The sequence below is a fragment of the Monodelphis domestica genome, chromosome 2 (assembly GCF_027887165.1).
Source record: "Monodelphis domestica isolate mMonDom1 chromosome 2, mMonDom1.pri, whole genome shotgun sequence".
NCBI lineage: Eukaryota > Metazoa > Chordata > Mammalia > Didelphimorphia > Didelphidae > Monodelphis > Monodelphis domestica.
Window position 1 is genome coordinate 127,115,576 of NC_077228.1, and position 16,998 is coordinate 127,132,573.

At 35.5% G+C, this 16,998-nt stretch overlaps 1 protein-coding gene across 1 annotated transcript in view; it reads left to right on the forward strand.

The window, feature by feature from the left end:
• RRP15 (ribosomal RNA processing 15 homolog) overlaps nt 1–9,720 on the forward strand; it is a 43,385-nt gene extending 33,665 nt beyond the window's left edge. Inside the window, exon 5 of the mRNA XM_007481413.3 lies at nt 9,136–9,720. Coding sequence (XP_007481475.1) covers nt 9,136–9,252 — 117 coding nt within the window. The 3' untranslated portion in view covers nt 9,253–9,720. The remainder of the gene's footprint in view (nt 1–9,135) is intronic.
• The last annotated feature ends 7,278 nt before the right edge of the window (nt 9,721–16,998 follow it).

Consider the following 16,998-nt stretch of genomic DNA (forward strand, 5'->3'; position numbering starts at 1 on the left):
AAGTCAGCTGCCAAATTTTATGGTGATTTAATTGATATAATAGAGAGGATTAAGAAGAAGGGAGAAGGAAAGGGTGAAGGATTTCTAGAAGATCTATCAAGTAAGGTTTGGAGTGTGAAGGAGGAAGGAATCAACCTAAACTCCAAAAAGGGGCTCAGCTGAGATGCCTGAACCTGAATCAAGTCAAGGTTAAAACTCACTGCGAAAACCCAAACAACAACAGCCACCACTTCCAAGATACCGGAATGCCTAGCATGCTGCCAGCCAGAGTCGCCTCTCCAGGGAAAGAACAAGAGGCAGGAAGTGACATGCCTTATATGGACATTTTTACATCACTTTTCTGTGTCTCATCTGTACCAATGAGGACTTAGCTTGACTTAGGACAGACAGCCTGGGCTCCTTTTATTGCACATGTCTGTTGAAGGCCATGTTCTCAGATAATTAAATCTTGAGTTTGATGCAGACCTTCAAAATCTTGTTAAACTGAGTAGGGTGGAGAATGTAATGTAGAGTTTCCGAGACCTGATTCTAGAGGCTTGAAGGTATGGAATGACCCTGTTGCTATTTTCTTGCAGTATTTAGTAGTTTGTTATTCCTGGATTTCAGGGATAGGCTAGAGATTTGCAAGCTTTCAGTGCTCCAAAAGGGGTCTGATCCAGAGCAAAATTTGATTGGTTCTTCCCTGGTCTGACCTCTGCAAGTTCCTGACTAGGGTTTGGGTCTGTGTTCTCATTAAGTTCTGATAGACTATACCTCTGTCAGCCTTTTGGAGAACATGGTTCAAAGTGGCAGAATTGTGGGTACCCCTTTGGTTTGGATTTCCTGCCTTGACTATTTCTCTGCTGCTTGGTCTTAATGGTAGAAGTGACCCTCATGTGAGTTTGGGGTCCGAGCCACACCACTGCTACTGCTGGCTTCTAAATCTCCTTTTTTAGTATACTTCCTAAGGCCTCCCTTCCTAAGGAAGGCAACACCACAGGACTGACTAGTAGGCAACAAAGCTGCCATTTGGTACCCATCCTCATTGCATTTCCTTAGTATGGGTCTGGAGGTTCCTCAATATGTGTCTGGAACCTCCTTTTTTTTTTTTAAATGATTTCCAGCTGTTCCTTGGCCACTATTTAAAAAAAAAAGGGAGGGATGTACCCCCAAAGGAGGAGGCTTGGGCCTTTGGTATGGAAAGAGGGAAAGAAAGTCTTCAGTCTGGCACTTTTTCTTTAGTGCCAGCCTCTATCATACCGCTATAGTTCCCCATGGGTCGGGTGCTTCTGCTTTTACCCTGTTTTCAGGCCCAGTTTTTACAAATGTCTTTATCTCTCTGGCCAATCCAGACCAGACAAAGGACTCAGTACTATTCAGTGTGACTTTTTCTGGATTTCTCTATCAGGATTAAATCTGGTACATTTTATAAATCTGTTTGGAAAAATTGTGAACTGAAGCTCAGTTGCATTACATCCTTTTACTCTACCATCTTGACTTTTTCTACTTTCCACTTTCCATATCATCTTTTCCTCCCCTTCTTCCCAACCTAAGGACTTTAATCAAGAAATAGTACCAGGTTCCCAGTGATAGTAAATAAACATCATTGAGAAGAATTGAAGATAGGAAGATTTCTGCTGATTAAGGTGGGGGGGAGGTTTATTAGAGAAATATGTTCATACTATGCATGAAATTCCTGAGTCCATCATTATCATGTTGCAGTATTAATTCATTTTAACACTTTAATAATGTGAAAACCTGCATGGGCCTTCCCCAGGCCATTTAGTAAGGGCTTGCTTGACTCTGTTCAACATTTATTGCATCTTCCTTTTGCCTGTGACTTCCCTAGCTTTCCTGACTAAGCCTGCCCACTTAGATGTTGCTCCACTTATTTCAGTACCATTCCTTTATAAACACTCCTTTTTTTCTCAAGGCTACTACTCTCACCTCTAGTCTCATCTTTGTTATCCCCTTGTCCTTCATTGCCTTGGTTACAGTTCCTGTTGGTTTACCTGAATATTTAAACAATCTTCCCTGTGAAATAGAAAAGATAATCTGTGGAAACTATTTCTGGCGCTGCAGTGAGTGATGTGCTCTGGCTTGAGACTAGAGAGCAGCTGTTAATAGTATGGGGACACTTGAAGATTTCTTACTTACAATGGAGGTAGAGGTACTATAGAGATTAAGAGATGCTGCCACAAAGAGAGGAATGCTACAGGGGAATGCTCTGGGGTCTGCCTACTGATCTCTATTGATGGCTAGTAGATCAATCTATTTCCTATTCTCTTCCCTTCACTCCCTCCCTTCTCCAACCCTCTCCCTCCCAGTTTCTTCTTGAAGCCTTTGGCTTCCTCCCTCTCCTCTGAATGAACTAAGATATTTATGAGAAAAACACTTCTTCCTTTCTTTTCTCGAGTAAGGGGTTTATTGGGATAACAGGATGGGAAACTGAGGTAAAAGGGATGAGAGTTTCTCTAATATATAATGAAGATTATGAGGACTTGGGAAGTCACAACTATGACAGAGGGACAGTCAGAGATGGAGGATAACAGTTAAAATCTTTCTTCTTTACAAAGCCACCAATTTCAGAAGCCCCCCTCAAGGGTCCTTCAGCCTGGGACAGAAACTAAATAATATCAGTATAGCTTCTCCCTGGCCAGCTTCAACCCCCAGAGCCAGAGACAGAATCAAAGTCCCAGTTTCTCCCCTAGTCAACTTCAACTCCCAGGGCTAGAGGCAAAGTCAGTTCCTCCTTTGGTCAAAGCCAAAAAGAACCAAGCCTCCTCAGTTCAATAACCCCCCAGAGAGAGAGAGTGAGTCCCAAGTCCCAATTCCTCTCCTCTCCTCAGGCTCCCCCAACTACCTCTCCTGGGAACATTCCATTTGGAACCTTCTTGATTGACAGACAGGTCCCCAGCCTTGGTTCTTGCATCTTGGCTTGTCCTGCAAAACCTCTCTCTCTTCATGTCTCTACCACACCTGCCAATGTCATCTACTAAAGTCTTTTGTATCTTTCTTGGTATCTTAATCAATTTAAAATAGAATCTGGGAAATTATACAAACAGTAAACAAAAATGAAGCCAGAATGGGCTTATTGCCCAGAAAACCAGCTAAGTGCAACAAGAGGACAAAAATTAAAAGTAGATAGAAAGAGAAAAAGACAGGGAAAAGACTCTTAACACAACTGGAAAACCATCACAGAGAAATCTGATAGAAACATTTTACTGAATCTGAAATAAACATAAGATCTTCATGTGGTACCATGGAAACAAAAAAGCTCCCCCCCCCCAAAAACATTTTAAACTAATGAGATTTTGTACTGTTTGATGATCATGTTATTGAATATAGGTGTACTTCTTGCCATTTTAAAATCAGTGTGTAAATAAAGTGGGTACCATATTCATAATTTCTCAAGGGGACTTTTCAGAGCAGGCTTCAAGTTCTGATGCTAAATTTGACAGTAGCTATAAAGTACTTAATAAAATCTTATAAAGTGTACAAAAGCTGATTTAGCAAGTATTAAGTAGTTTTTTTTAAATTTAGAACAAACTTGGATTATACCTTAAAAAGTGAAAAGCATGAACATTTTTTGTAGAGTGAAAACAAAATGAAATTTTAACTCATGCCAATTGCTAAATATAGGAGTGGATTTATTGCTTGTTGTCTAGCATTTAATTTTATTTCTCCCTTCATAATAGTAATAAAGTAAGCACATATTTGTATTTTGAGTTTTCTTTGCCAAAATTTAGCTATATAAACAGAGTAAAAAGAATATTATTATGGGTGTCATTTGTCATTTTTTAAGAAGAGGTTTCATCTTTTTAATAGATATAAAGTATTTGTATTAATTTAATTAAATGATTTTATAAAGCAGGGCCAGGGGAAACATTACTATTTTGTAGTCCTATAGCATCTGGCTTTCATTTAAGTCCTGCCTGGGTTTGCCTTTCAGTTGATGTTACAGCAGAGTCATATTGGTTACTTGAGGTCAGTGAGAATCATTGTAGTTTTTTTTTTCCCAAGTATACATCATTGGGCTTCCTAAGTTTTCTCCATAACCATCTATACTTAGTTGTTAAGGACAATTAGCTATGTGATGGCAGCATATATCAATGTGGTTTAAGCTCTTAGTATTGTCATTTTTCTTAGAATGCCTAGACCAGTAGCCAATCATATAATAATTTTACTTCTTTTAGTTCCTACCTTTAACATTAACCTTTCCTTTAAAAATGAGGAATAGATGGATAAAAGAAATTCTTACCAAATTTCAAAGTATTGCAAGATCTTTTTTTTTATTATTACATTTCTCTGTATGAACCTTTTGTGGTATATGTTCATGAATTTTCTAACATATAACAGGGAAAGAAATATGCTCTTTAGACTTACCTAAGCCATCTATCTGTTGCTGATGCATTTTTTTCCTAAGCAATCCTTATTCTTTTTTGGAGTTAGATTCTTATAAATGTTGCTATATGTCAAATTTATTTTTTTCCCATGGAAATTGATATGAATTGGATAGTGTGGTCCTGGCCAAATGCCTGAACTGATCAATTTTTTAGTTAAATAACCAACAGATGTCTTATTTAATTAATTGTCTACCTAAGCTTTTTTAAATTTATATGTAATTTGATTTAATCAAGGTGACAGCAACTTACAGTTAAATTATGATATAATAGAATATACTAAATAAAATTTTTATCTGTGGCCCTTCCCATTTTCTTTTTACTCCTTTTTTTATTATAAATGCCAAATAGAATGAATATTTGCATATACTTAGGAGAACACAAAAATAAGATTGTACTAGAAAAATTTTAAATGTTTAGATTGCTTTTCTTTTTAAGACTATAATAAGATCCACATGTAGCTTTCATAGCTAAGTTGCTTGTCAAGACTTTGTGGGGAGGCAGAACCAACATGGTGAAGGTACATGAATCCATCTAGCTGATCTCTTCCAAATTACTTTCCAAAAAAAGCCTCAGAATGAATTCTGGAGCACATAACCCACAAAAAAATGAGGTGAAGTAATTTTTCAGTCCAGAAAAACTTAGAAGGCCAGCCCAAGAGATCTAGTACACTGGAATGAGGCAGCAATAATGGTCTCTGGCACAGCTGAAGCCCACCAAAGTCTTTTAGAGGTCTCAGCCATAGATGATATGGGAGATCTGACAGCTACTGAGAAAGATTTTATGGGAGTCCCTTTGCTGGTTCTAAGTGTAGGACTCTTCTTGCCCTATTCATATACAGAACCAGGAAGCAATCCTGAAACATGCTTTTAGGGGAAGGAGGGGCACTAGCACACACCAGTATTTGCAGCCACAGGGGAGCCTGGTGACCTTAGTCACAGTTCCAAGGCAGAGAAGAGTGCTTATGGTTACCCCTAGACAGGATAATACAAGATTTAGCAGCAAATCACTTAACCTGAAGTCTCCCTCAGTTTCAAAATAGGGATCAAATGAGGTTAGTAGTTTCATAGTTCCTGGTATATAGTAGGCACTTAATAAATGCATGTTTTCTTCTTTCTATCTAGGCAGTAAGATCTCATCTGAAATACGGTGTTTAGTTCTGGGATCCACAGTTAAGTTATTGATAACTTGGAAACTGTTTAGAGCTCTGTTGGAGAGCTTACGGCACATGTGCCAGAGGGGGCTGCTCCCTTGTCCCTCTCCACCATGTCTGAGGACATTTCTCACATCACCCACTCCTCTGCTCAGCAGCCAAGTAGGAGTTCTTCTTCCCTCCCCTGTCTGGGGTAAAGTGATGGCTCACATGTATATAGTGAAGGTTACAGTTTGGATACTCGGTCTCTAAAAGGTTTGCCATCACTGGTCTAGAGAATAGAATGATTAAGGATCTTGACTCTTGCTAGATTTAAAATTAGAAGACTTGTTCAAATTCCAGATCTTCTACTTACTACTGATATGTTAGGCAACTTACTTAACTTTGTAGGCTTTAATTTTCTCAGCTATAAAATGAAGGAATTGGACTAGATCATCCCTCAGATCTTCAGATTTCAATCTGTTTTCTCTATGAGAATTGGTTTAATGAACTGAAATTGCTTAGCTTGGAAAAGGAAAGGCAAGTATTTTTGAAGACTATACTAGTAGTAATTTACTTAGACTTTGCAGAGAAGTCAAATTTATGTTTAAGATCATGAAAATTTCTGAACAATTAGAGCTATTCTAAAGTGGAATGAGCTACCTTTAGATAGTGGTTTACCTCTCATTTGGAGCCCTTTAAGAAAAGGTTGAATGAAATTCTTGTTAAGTATGGGGATTTCTTTGGTATAGGTTGTATAAATGTCCAAGGTCCCTTTCTCTCTGAAGTTGTGATGATATATTCCTGATGCCAATTAATTTGTATACTTCCGAATTTATCTATGTTGATAAACCTTATATGGTTTAAATTGATGTTACATTTGCCAAAAGTTTCTTAGTGTACATATGTACTGCAGAACATGAAAACAAATATTTTTATCAGTCAAATAACATTAGTCTTAATTACGCTTTAGTCATTGTACAGTACATTTTTCTCCTACTCAGACTTAGAAATACAGAATTACATGATTTTATTCTTAGAAAAGGTCTTAATGTAAACATCACCAAAAAAGAATTCCAATTATAATATACTCAGTATTGTCTTCCAGTCTCTCTTTGAAAAACTCCCTATAATGGAAAAATTTTCTGAGGCAGCATCCCATTCCTTTTTTTAGATAGCTCTAATTAATAGGAAAAATTTCCTGACACCAAGCCTAAATTAGCCTCTTTGCAGTTTCTCTTTCTTGTGACAGCCCTGGTCCATCAAGGACTATCTCATCTTCCAGCTATACATTCACAGTTTCTTTAATTAATCTATCTAAATAGACTCAAAGACTTTGGTCTTTTTGGTTGTCCTACTCTTCAGAATTCTTTAGCTTCTTAATGTTTTTCTTAAACTATGGTATCCATAACTGGGCACAGTCTTCCAGATGTCATCTATCTACTCACTGTACTTGGATTTCTCTTGCATTTCCTTATAACACCTGAGCCCACACACTTCCTGGCACTCAACTATCTATGGATGAAGTACCTTTAAATATTGAATACAAGATATTTTTGCTGTTGTAATTATGTAGGGAAGAGAACTGGAATCTGATCTGAATATTAGCTACATCATGTAAGCTAAAGAGAGGGAATGACTCATAGGCTTATAAAACTTCAGCCTAGATGGTACCTTGTAAGCTATCAAATCTTTCCTCTCATTTACCTTCCAAAAGAACCTGAATTCCTCATTATCTGCCATATAAGGAGCAGAGCCAACACTCAAACTCAGGTCCTTGGACTCCAAGTATTCTTTCCACAGTGCTAGGTAAAATGTGAGAGCTTTGCCATTTTAATTTTCATTTATATGTCATGAACCTCTTCTTATACAGGTATACAGTAGCTTTTCTGTTTCTGTATTTGTTGAATTGTATAGCCTCACTTGGAATGTAAATGCCTAGTTGTTCTCTGATATTTTTTCTAGTATCCATGGTTACTAAAAAATTGTCAAGATGTCATTATAGTGTTTGGCCCTACTATACACAAGTCTCAATTCCTAGAAATATGGAAGTACAGTAAAACATGAATGTACTTAAAATGAGAAGAAGTACAAGTAGTTTTTTTAAGTGAAGTATAAATTAAAGGAAATACTAAATTGAAATGTGGGGGGAAGGGACCAAATTGGTGATTTTTATCAGTGTCTGGAGTTCCAAATCCGGAGGGAAACTCTTTCCAGTACTGATTGACACTTGTGAAATTTGTTTTTTTTTAGAAAATTGCATGTAGACACCAAAAAGTTACAGGAGTTGCCCAGTGAGCCACCATGTCTGGTGAATCCAGACCTTCCTAAACTCCTAAGGCTTGCCCTCTGCTTTGATTACAGGAATGTTTGTCTGCCATTTGGAATTTTCATATTTGGTTTGGAAAAATTGGTATTTGGAAAAACAAATACTCCTTTTAAAAATAATTTAACATTCTATTTCATTGAGATGTATCTTTGACATAGGAAGGGTATGTAAAAGAGTTAATCTGGACTTTTTTTTCTTATTTGCCATTGTCTCTTCATTTTTGTCAAATGTCAAGTGGCAGCTCCTACATTTACCAATTTAAAACTAAACATGTTAGTAGTAGTGTGAAGCCCCATTTATATAATTACCTGGAAAAAAATTGTAACTTCTTTGGATAAAAAGTTGTACCAATTAAGAGAGCACACTCTCTCTTTCCCTCTCTCCCTCTTTCCCCCCTCTCTCTTCCCCTCTCTTTCCCTGTCTCTCGTGCTGCTATTTGCATGCTTAGAAAAATTTTTCATCTTTGTACCTAATATATAATATAGCCTGTATAGCTTTATTTTTACCAAATTCTTGATAAATTGTATTTCATAAATAGCACCACAAGGTGGTACTGTTGTATCATGAAATGGCCCCTCTTCTGATTTCTTGGCCTCTGTAATAAGATATCATTTGAATGGTAGAAAGAAAATGAGAAATTGCCCTTATTTAATATATTGTCATTATTAATCTGAGTTTGATGTAGTTTCAGAGGAGAAACAAGTTTGAAATATACCAATATTGAGGTCCTGAATATTTTTTTTAAATATGACACCTCCCCCAAATCCCTTTAAAAACACCTTTGTTTCATATAGTTATATATTTGGCTCAGGTAGTGAGGGTTATAATTTACAAAAGGAGATTTAATTCACAAATCAAAAAAATATGTGAAATGTTTAATGTGGAGTAGATTAAAAAGACTTTATTAACTCCATACTTTTGTTTAAATAATGTGCCAGGATTTTTTTCTAATGAATTGGCACCCAGAGGGTTAATAAATGATATCATGAGTCTGTTTTGATTGCCAAAAAAGACTCTAATAAAGGAAGCCATTACTAGGTCTGACTCTTTAATTCATGAAAAATAAGTGTTTTGTTTCCATCTGTCTTTTATTGGATCATTAAAATAAGTTTTACTACCATATAGCCCCTTTTTATTCTTTTTTCACATGTGTGATCAGAGGATGCAAATAAAGTAAATTTCAACAATTTGTCTTCGTTATACTTCTATTGTAAAAACTGTAAGGTAGAGCAGAGTTTGTTTTGTGTCTGGGTTTAATTGCATTTTCAGTTCTGATTCTTTTTTCTTATTAGGCTAAAGAGAAATCAGAGCAAGGCTCAAGCTGGAACATATTGCGTGATGATTTTATGATGGGAGCAACAATGAAAGACTGGGACAAGGAGAGTGATGGACCTGATAACACAGAATGAAGCTCTAGAAGTGACTGATAAATGACAACATTTAGAAATTGGAATACTTGATACATTTATTTTTCTGGAGAAAATTGTTTATCATCTACATGAGTTTTGCAGCATGGAGGTGGTAATGCAGATGTTAGTTTGAAGAGAAAACAACAGACTGCCTTTATTTTTCACCAACTTTAAAATTGTCACTTAATTTTGTTTTAGTCTACATCAAAATCCAAAACTGCTTTCCAAAACCATTATTATTTTTTAGCATTTCCAAAAAACATTTTATATATTAAAAACAAAACCATGCCTCTTGGCATATTTTGCCAATTTCATGATAAGTTTTTAATGTTATTTTGTTATTCTTGAATTTTAAATTAATAATGCATCTAAAAATATCACTACCTGCTGGTAATGAAGATGACCTATATTTAATTGTATATGTTATTCAAAAGAATATTTACTACATAAATTCTGTGAGTCTTCAAATTTAGTATGTCTGTGCTTATTTTGACTTTATAGATGCCTTTTAGATTCAGTATCATTTTTCTTTTAGAGGAACTAAGAAAAAATATAGGTAATAAAACAAAAGTTAGAACTGTGGTTCTGGCATTGAGTGATTCAATTTGAGAGCCATGGAAATTTAATTTTAAAAAAATTATAGACCTGCAAGTCAGAGATTTCTTCTCATATTATTTTCTAGGTTTATTTTTTATTTATTTAAACATATTATTTAAACATGAAATCAGTTTGGAGACAGGACTCCCATTGTTTCAGTTTTCAAAAAAAAAATCAAAATGTTTTGAAGGGTAGGGAGTGGGTGGTGTTTTTTGGTGGTGGGGTATCTGTAATGCTGCTCTTTTTTTTTTTTTACCTTAATCTGGTTTGGTTTTGGAGGAAGGAAAGGTAGATTTGGCTTATAAGGTGTGTGTGTGTGTGTGTGTGTGTGTGTGTGTGTGTGTGTGTGTGTGTGTGTGTGTGTGTATTTTTTTTTTTTAGTTTTATATGTATATAAAACTAGAATGTTGGTGTAATTAACTGTAAAATTAGTAATTTGGGTGATATTAACTATCAGGTATTTATCAATGATGGATTAAGCAGTAATTACTTTTTCATACTCTTTTTCATTATTAGCTTTTATGGAAGATTGAACTTCATGAGTGGTTTGAGTTTGTGATGGTTTGTTTACCATCACAACCAACCTTTAAAAAAAAAAAGAAATTAAGTCATAGGATTCAAAGTTCCTTAATGAAATATTTAACAACTTCGGTCAAGTTTTTAAGATCCATCCCATTCTCTATCATTTCCCATAAGAATAGTTCCTTTGTTGTCTATAATGCATACTTGCATCTGGCATATACTATAGCCTAATCTTTCCAAAAAAACCTCAGAGCTAATAGCAGAAATGTTTACTTTTTCAAGCTCATTTGAGTGTTAAAGATATTAGATATCTAAAAACACATTAGCACATGTCTTGATATTTATTATCATAAAGTAACATACACACCCAGAATTCAAGTGACTAAACTAGCAAAGCTCAAGATTCATTAATCCTAACTTCTGATCATTTATATCATTAAATTGTGGAACTGGTATCTTGTTAGTGTAGCATAAGCAAATACACTGTCATAATTATATAATTAGAATTCAATAAGCAAAATTATGAGGTCTTAAGAAAAGCTAACATGATATGGTTGATTGTGTGTCACATTCCTTATGGCACCCAGAACTTATTATTTTTATTTTTAATTTGTCTATTTAAATTCTTGAAGTTCATGGTTTCTCTTGCCATTAAGTTCTTAGTATAAGCACAGTCCTAGCAAGTATTATTTGCTAATTAGCAAAAATAAAATTTAGTTCTTTCTAAATATACATGGTCCAGAAAATAGATTCAATAGTAATATTTCTTGCATGGAAAACTTAAGACATTGATTATGACTTGCTCTATTTGCATCAGTTAACCCTACTGAAAAATCATTGTTTCACAAAGGATTTAAAAGTAGTTACTTTTCACTCCTTTAAAAGTTGGCTTAGGTATGGCTCTCATGGTCTTTCCTGGTCTCTTGTTTGAAGCATATGTAAATGTTTCACTGCACAGTTAAGAGGTGGATCTCTTTTTTTTTTTTTAAATCATAAAAGGGGTCTTAAAATAATTTAAGTCAAATGAATACAAATCTCCTAATAACATTCTGGAATGTTAGCATATTCAGAGGCAACATGGTATATAGGATAGACCCTTAGTTTACAAGTCAGAAAGATGTGACTTCAAAAACTGTGAACATATCCTTGCAGCGTGACCCTGTGCAGTTCACTTACTGAAATGTCCTGGTGAAGGAATTTTCTTCATGAAGAATTCTCTATGCTGATACAAAAAAGAAAATTATTTTCACAAGACCATAGATTTAGAACTGGAAAAGACCTCAGAGTGCATCTCTCTAACTCTTTTAGTTTACAGATGAAGAAACTCGGATCCAGAGACATTAGGTCACTTGCCTAAGGTCACAGTTTTTTGGTGGCAGAGCAGGGAGGCCAATCCAGGCCCTCTGACCCAAAGTTTAATGTTCTCTACATTACATCATACCGCTCATATAAAGACCAAAATGAACCTTTTCATTTCTTTTTCAGTCATTAACCACAATTCAAATGGCTTTAAAAAAAATCTCCTGACCTAAGTCTTAATTTCTACTGCAATTCATTATGTCAAAGACTGCATGAAATAAACAGGCCATCTCATGGAACTTGGAAGGTTTTTTTGTTCTTTAAGGGAGATTTTTGTTGGAATTGTATTGGTTGTAATGGGATTTTTCAACCAGAGTTACTAGGAGACAGCAGATTATCAAGGACTAGAATGTCTTAAGTATGGCATGTAGCAACCCTTTGCACATGTTAGCCTCATTTTTGGGGGAATATTCTTAATTAAGGATATAGCATTCACTTTCTGCTCTATCCTATTTTAATGGTCAGTATGATTGACACATGTCTCTAGATTGCATGTCAGTTATAGGTGGAGGAATAGTTTAGGGCCTGCAGATATTATGAGAGACTATTTGAGGTGAATTGGCAGTAAGACTAAATTTTGAAACTGAAGAGAGAACCATTCTGTGCCTACAAAAAGCTCTCTCATTCCCTCCCCAAGAAAACAGGAGTCTGAATTATGGCCAGCTGGGTAGATGAATCTTACTGACTATTCAAGGCAGAGGTAGGCCCTGTGAGTTTTACTCTTGATCTTAAAATCAGTTATATTTTGCTGAAAGAGAGTGAGCTTTTCTGAAGGCAAAATTCAAATAGGCATGGAGTCTCCAGCCAGCTTTGGAAATTAAATGTTCTGAAGATTCTTAAGTGAATGGTATTTTAGCTTCTTAAAGTGAGACAGTAAGATTAAGAATTACATGTTTTAGTAGCATAAAACATTTAACCTTTTTTAACTAGAGAATTTGTTCTGTCTTAAAATCACAAAAACTCATTCCATTTAGTTCTAACCATCAGCCTTCTATCAGTGAATTATGACCTATTTCTAATCTTATATCTCTCCTGCCTCTTCTCTTCACTCCACATTTTATGTAAATCATTACTGCAGGAGGCAGTAGTTGTCATCTTGTGTTTTTTCTGGAGATTGAAGGATTTTCCTATTAGCTATTCACTTGGGTGAAGCATTCAGGTATTGGTAACAGCTGTTGGGTACAGTACCTTAAAAAAAAAAAAAGAAAACTCTTAAAAAATAGATTTTTTCTTTTTACACTTTTTGCTCAAGGTTTTTCCTCCTGGCCACCCTCCAAGGTGGTCCTTGACCCAAGGACCAAGAAATAAACAAATAAACATATATTTTTAGATACTTTTTCTTCATCCGATATGGACTCTGAATCAGAATACAAAGGATTGTTTTCATTGTTCTTTTATCCAATCCATCCATCTTTCTCTACTCCTTCTCTACTTAATTTCTTCTGATTGTAGTAACTCAATAAGCATCATGAATGTTTACTTACCTTATCTGTGGCATATGGTCTTTTGTTTTTTCTTAAATTTGATTTTCATTCCATAAAGTCAAAGTAAGTGTAATGAAAATACAAAGTTTTATGGTTCTAAAATACATTTTAAACTATTTTGTTTATGTACACAGTTTTGATTTTTGACTGAATGATGGAAAGAGCACTAGACTTAGGAGCATGAGACCCAAGGCTCCAACATTTTACTCAACATGTTACCAAAAGCAGAAAATCTAACCTTTCTAAAGTAGTTTCTGCAACTTCAAATTGGGGATACTATTTGTACTACCTACTTCACAAGGTTAATATGTATCAAAAATATAATGAAAAAATACAGTTAGAAGCTTTTTTTTTGGTAGCAAAACATAAGATTTTGTGCCACTTAAGATTTTTAAACTTTAAGAAGTTTCAGGGCACAAAAATTTTTAAATGGTGCAACTTTTATCACTTGCATTAACATTTATGGGCTCTTCTGCCATTTATATCGAAAGGAGAGGTTAAAATTTTTGCTAATTATTTTTTAATTATTTCCTGAGTTTAGGATTCATTGTTTCCAAGTTGTACAAATTAGAGCCAGAAGAACCCTAAAAGTTTATTTATTTAAACATTACCTTTCTTCTGCATTTTCCAGAAGCACTATGACAAACAAGATATTCTCTATTTCATCAGAAAAGATAAAATATTCCTAGAAGCAATGTAAAATAGTAGCTACCATGCAACAGATAATAGACTCTGATTTCTGGACTACCTTCTAAGCCTCTGGATTCCCATGTCAATGTTGAACTTGAACCAATGAATAGTTATTTAGGTCTTTTGAGAGGCTGGCTCAGTTGTGGGTCTCAAGCTGTCCAACAGCTCCACTCTGTACATCACACTCTATCATACAGGGAATACAAATGGGGGTTGCATATTGGGGCAAGAGAAACCCCAGAAAACAAAAAGCAATATTAACTTATCCAGCTTAAAGTGATGAGGTGTTAACCACATTTGTATAAATAACATTTTCTCTAACCCCTGGATCATTACACTGCATTTCTAATGTAATCGGTTCATAAATATCAAAGCAGGAACACCAAATTTGTATGGGGTCAGGACCAACTGGAGTTCTGAATGGAGAGACAGCTGAAAGCTGTGTCCCAATGCGTGGGTGGCCTCTGCAGCTGTTGATCCATCTTTGAGCTGCTTGGGGGTTGCCTCTTTGCTCTTGCAGAACCAGAATTTGGCCTTAAGTCAATTCATCGCCCAGCGTGGAATTGATAGAAGCAATGGATTGACCTCAACTCTCAAAACTGCAGTGAAACAGCCAGACACAGCAGTGACTGAAACATTGAACAGTACCAAATACAATTTCAGGAACTTTTTCTAAGTGATATTTGGTTTCGTACAGTATTTGACCCTCACCATAGGATTCAGGGTGACTTTTGTCCTTGATTTGTAACTAGATAGAGTCACCACACCAATATTTTCCTTTAAGCAAGAGGGAAATTGATTTTATGTATTTAGTTGTGAAATAAATTATAGACTCAGTATTCACATTGGCATTTGTAGCACTACAAGATGCTATGTTTACATGAGATTTCCTCAGTAATTTCTGACATGTAGTTTTAAATGAAACATATATACTTTTTAAATTGTTTTTTAAAAATAGAACTAACCATTTTATCTTGAGGTTTTCTCCCATGTGTTTTTTTATTTTTTTCTTCCTTTAGATAAAGCTATTTTTTGAAATCTCACATCACTACCGAACAGGGCTTATAAGGTCCTCCTCCCATTCAGTTTTAGATTTTTTAAATTTTTACATTTTTAAATTTATGTTTTTGCCAATATGTGGATGCTTGGGTAATAAGAGAAGGAAGAAATTTCTGACAGTGAACAAAAGACTGCTAAGCAGTCAACTTGAAAAGACAAATCTAAGGGTTGGTAGGAAAAACAACACAAAGAGAGAGAGACAGACAGACAGACTTGATAAGTCATTAAATAACTAAAAGACAATTTAACTAAAGCTGCTTTTGATTTTTCCACCGTGTGTGAGAAAAGCAACCTCTTGACTTTACTTTGTTTTTGGTACTTGAATATCATATCCTTTTTTTCACCTTGAATGCTTAGTGCTTGATAAGATGGAGGTACAGTAACAGATACTGGCTTGTAGGTAGATACTGGTTTTATGCTTGGCATAATCACTTATAATTAAAAATGGGAAAGGAAATTTCATTCTTTTGACAGCCATTTTTGAATTACCTATTTACAGGTACTATAATAAGACCCTAGGTATGAAGTGGGCAATCTGTTAAGTGGATATGACCTGGGAATAGCTAGGTGACTCAGTGGATAGAAGGCCAGGCCTGGAAATGGAAGATTCTGGTTTCAAATCTGATCTCAGATACTCCTAGCTGTGTGACCCTGGGCAAGTCATTGAACCCCCATTGCCTAGCCCTTTCAGCTCTTCTGCCTTGGATTCAATACAAAGTATCAATTTTAAGACAAGATATGGTTTTTAAAAGGGGGGATATAACCTATACTTAGAGTATATCATATGTAATACTTCGTGTATAATACAACCACCAAAATACCAAATATACTCCCATCAAAGTGGGGAAATGTATATTGTGCTTTTGGAAAATAACCACAAAAGGTTTGATACTTGAGGTGAGCCTTGAAGGATGGGATTTATTGAAATCGGAGATCGAGGAGAGCACTTTCTAGGTGTAGAGAATGGCATTAGCAGAGAGGAAGAGCATCCTCGTCTTTCTTCAAGAATCCAATTATCTCCTGTAAAACCTTTACAAATGATACCCCCATCCCAACTAGTACCCAGTTATTGTCAGTTGTGCCACACTCTGTGAACCTATAGACTACAGCTATTCATAGTTTTCTTGTTAAGGAAATGGTTTGCCATTTCCTTCCTCAGTGGATTCTCTCCTCAGGCAATCAGAGGTTAAGCAACTTGCCTGAGACTGGGTTTGAACAGGGGTCCTCCCAACTCCATGCCCAGTGCTCTTAATCACCGAATTCTAACTGCTTGTGAGTATTCTTATTTTCCCCTCAAATTACCTCATTTTCTATACATGTATTCCTCGATAACAACTTAGGCACAAAAACTTTCATTTTTTGTCTTCATAGACCTGTAATCCTTTGCAGTCTCTTGAACACAACTGTTTGATAAATATTTGAATTTTGTTAATATACACAAAGATTAGTCATCTAAAATTGACTGAAGGATGATGCCATCTGTGTGTGATTGGGAGTGTCTGATAGCTAGAAAGGTAGGGAGATGGGCTTCAGGTTGTGGATGGCCTTGAATAGTTGGCTAAAGAATTTTGACTTGATAGGCAGAAGGGGGCCTTTGAAGAGCTTTAAGCAGATTGACCTAAACAAATCTATTCATTGGGATTCTTTTGGTGATATGAGGGACAAATTGAACAGGAGAGGGACTAGAAGTGCAGATTTGTATTTCAAAAAGGTAGTAATGAAGGTTGGTAGCAATGGAAATAAAAAGAGAAGTGTTAAGGAATTGGAAAGATTGCAGAGACAATGAATGGGACTTGTTAACTAAAATGAGTTTGATTATATTTTCTTGCCTTCTAAATAAAAAATTTTGATCATGGGTTACTAAGAGGTAATACTGGAGAGAAATGAGGGAATTGGGGAGAAAGGTACACTCTGAGACATTAAGATTCCACTGAGGTATCCTAACATGACAAAATCATGATTATTGCTAGGCAAGATTTTGGAGCCTTTCATGTCCAAGCCCCTCATTTTACAAACGAGAAAACTGACTCTGTGA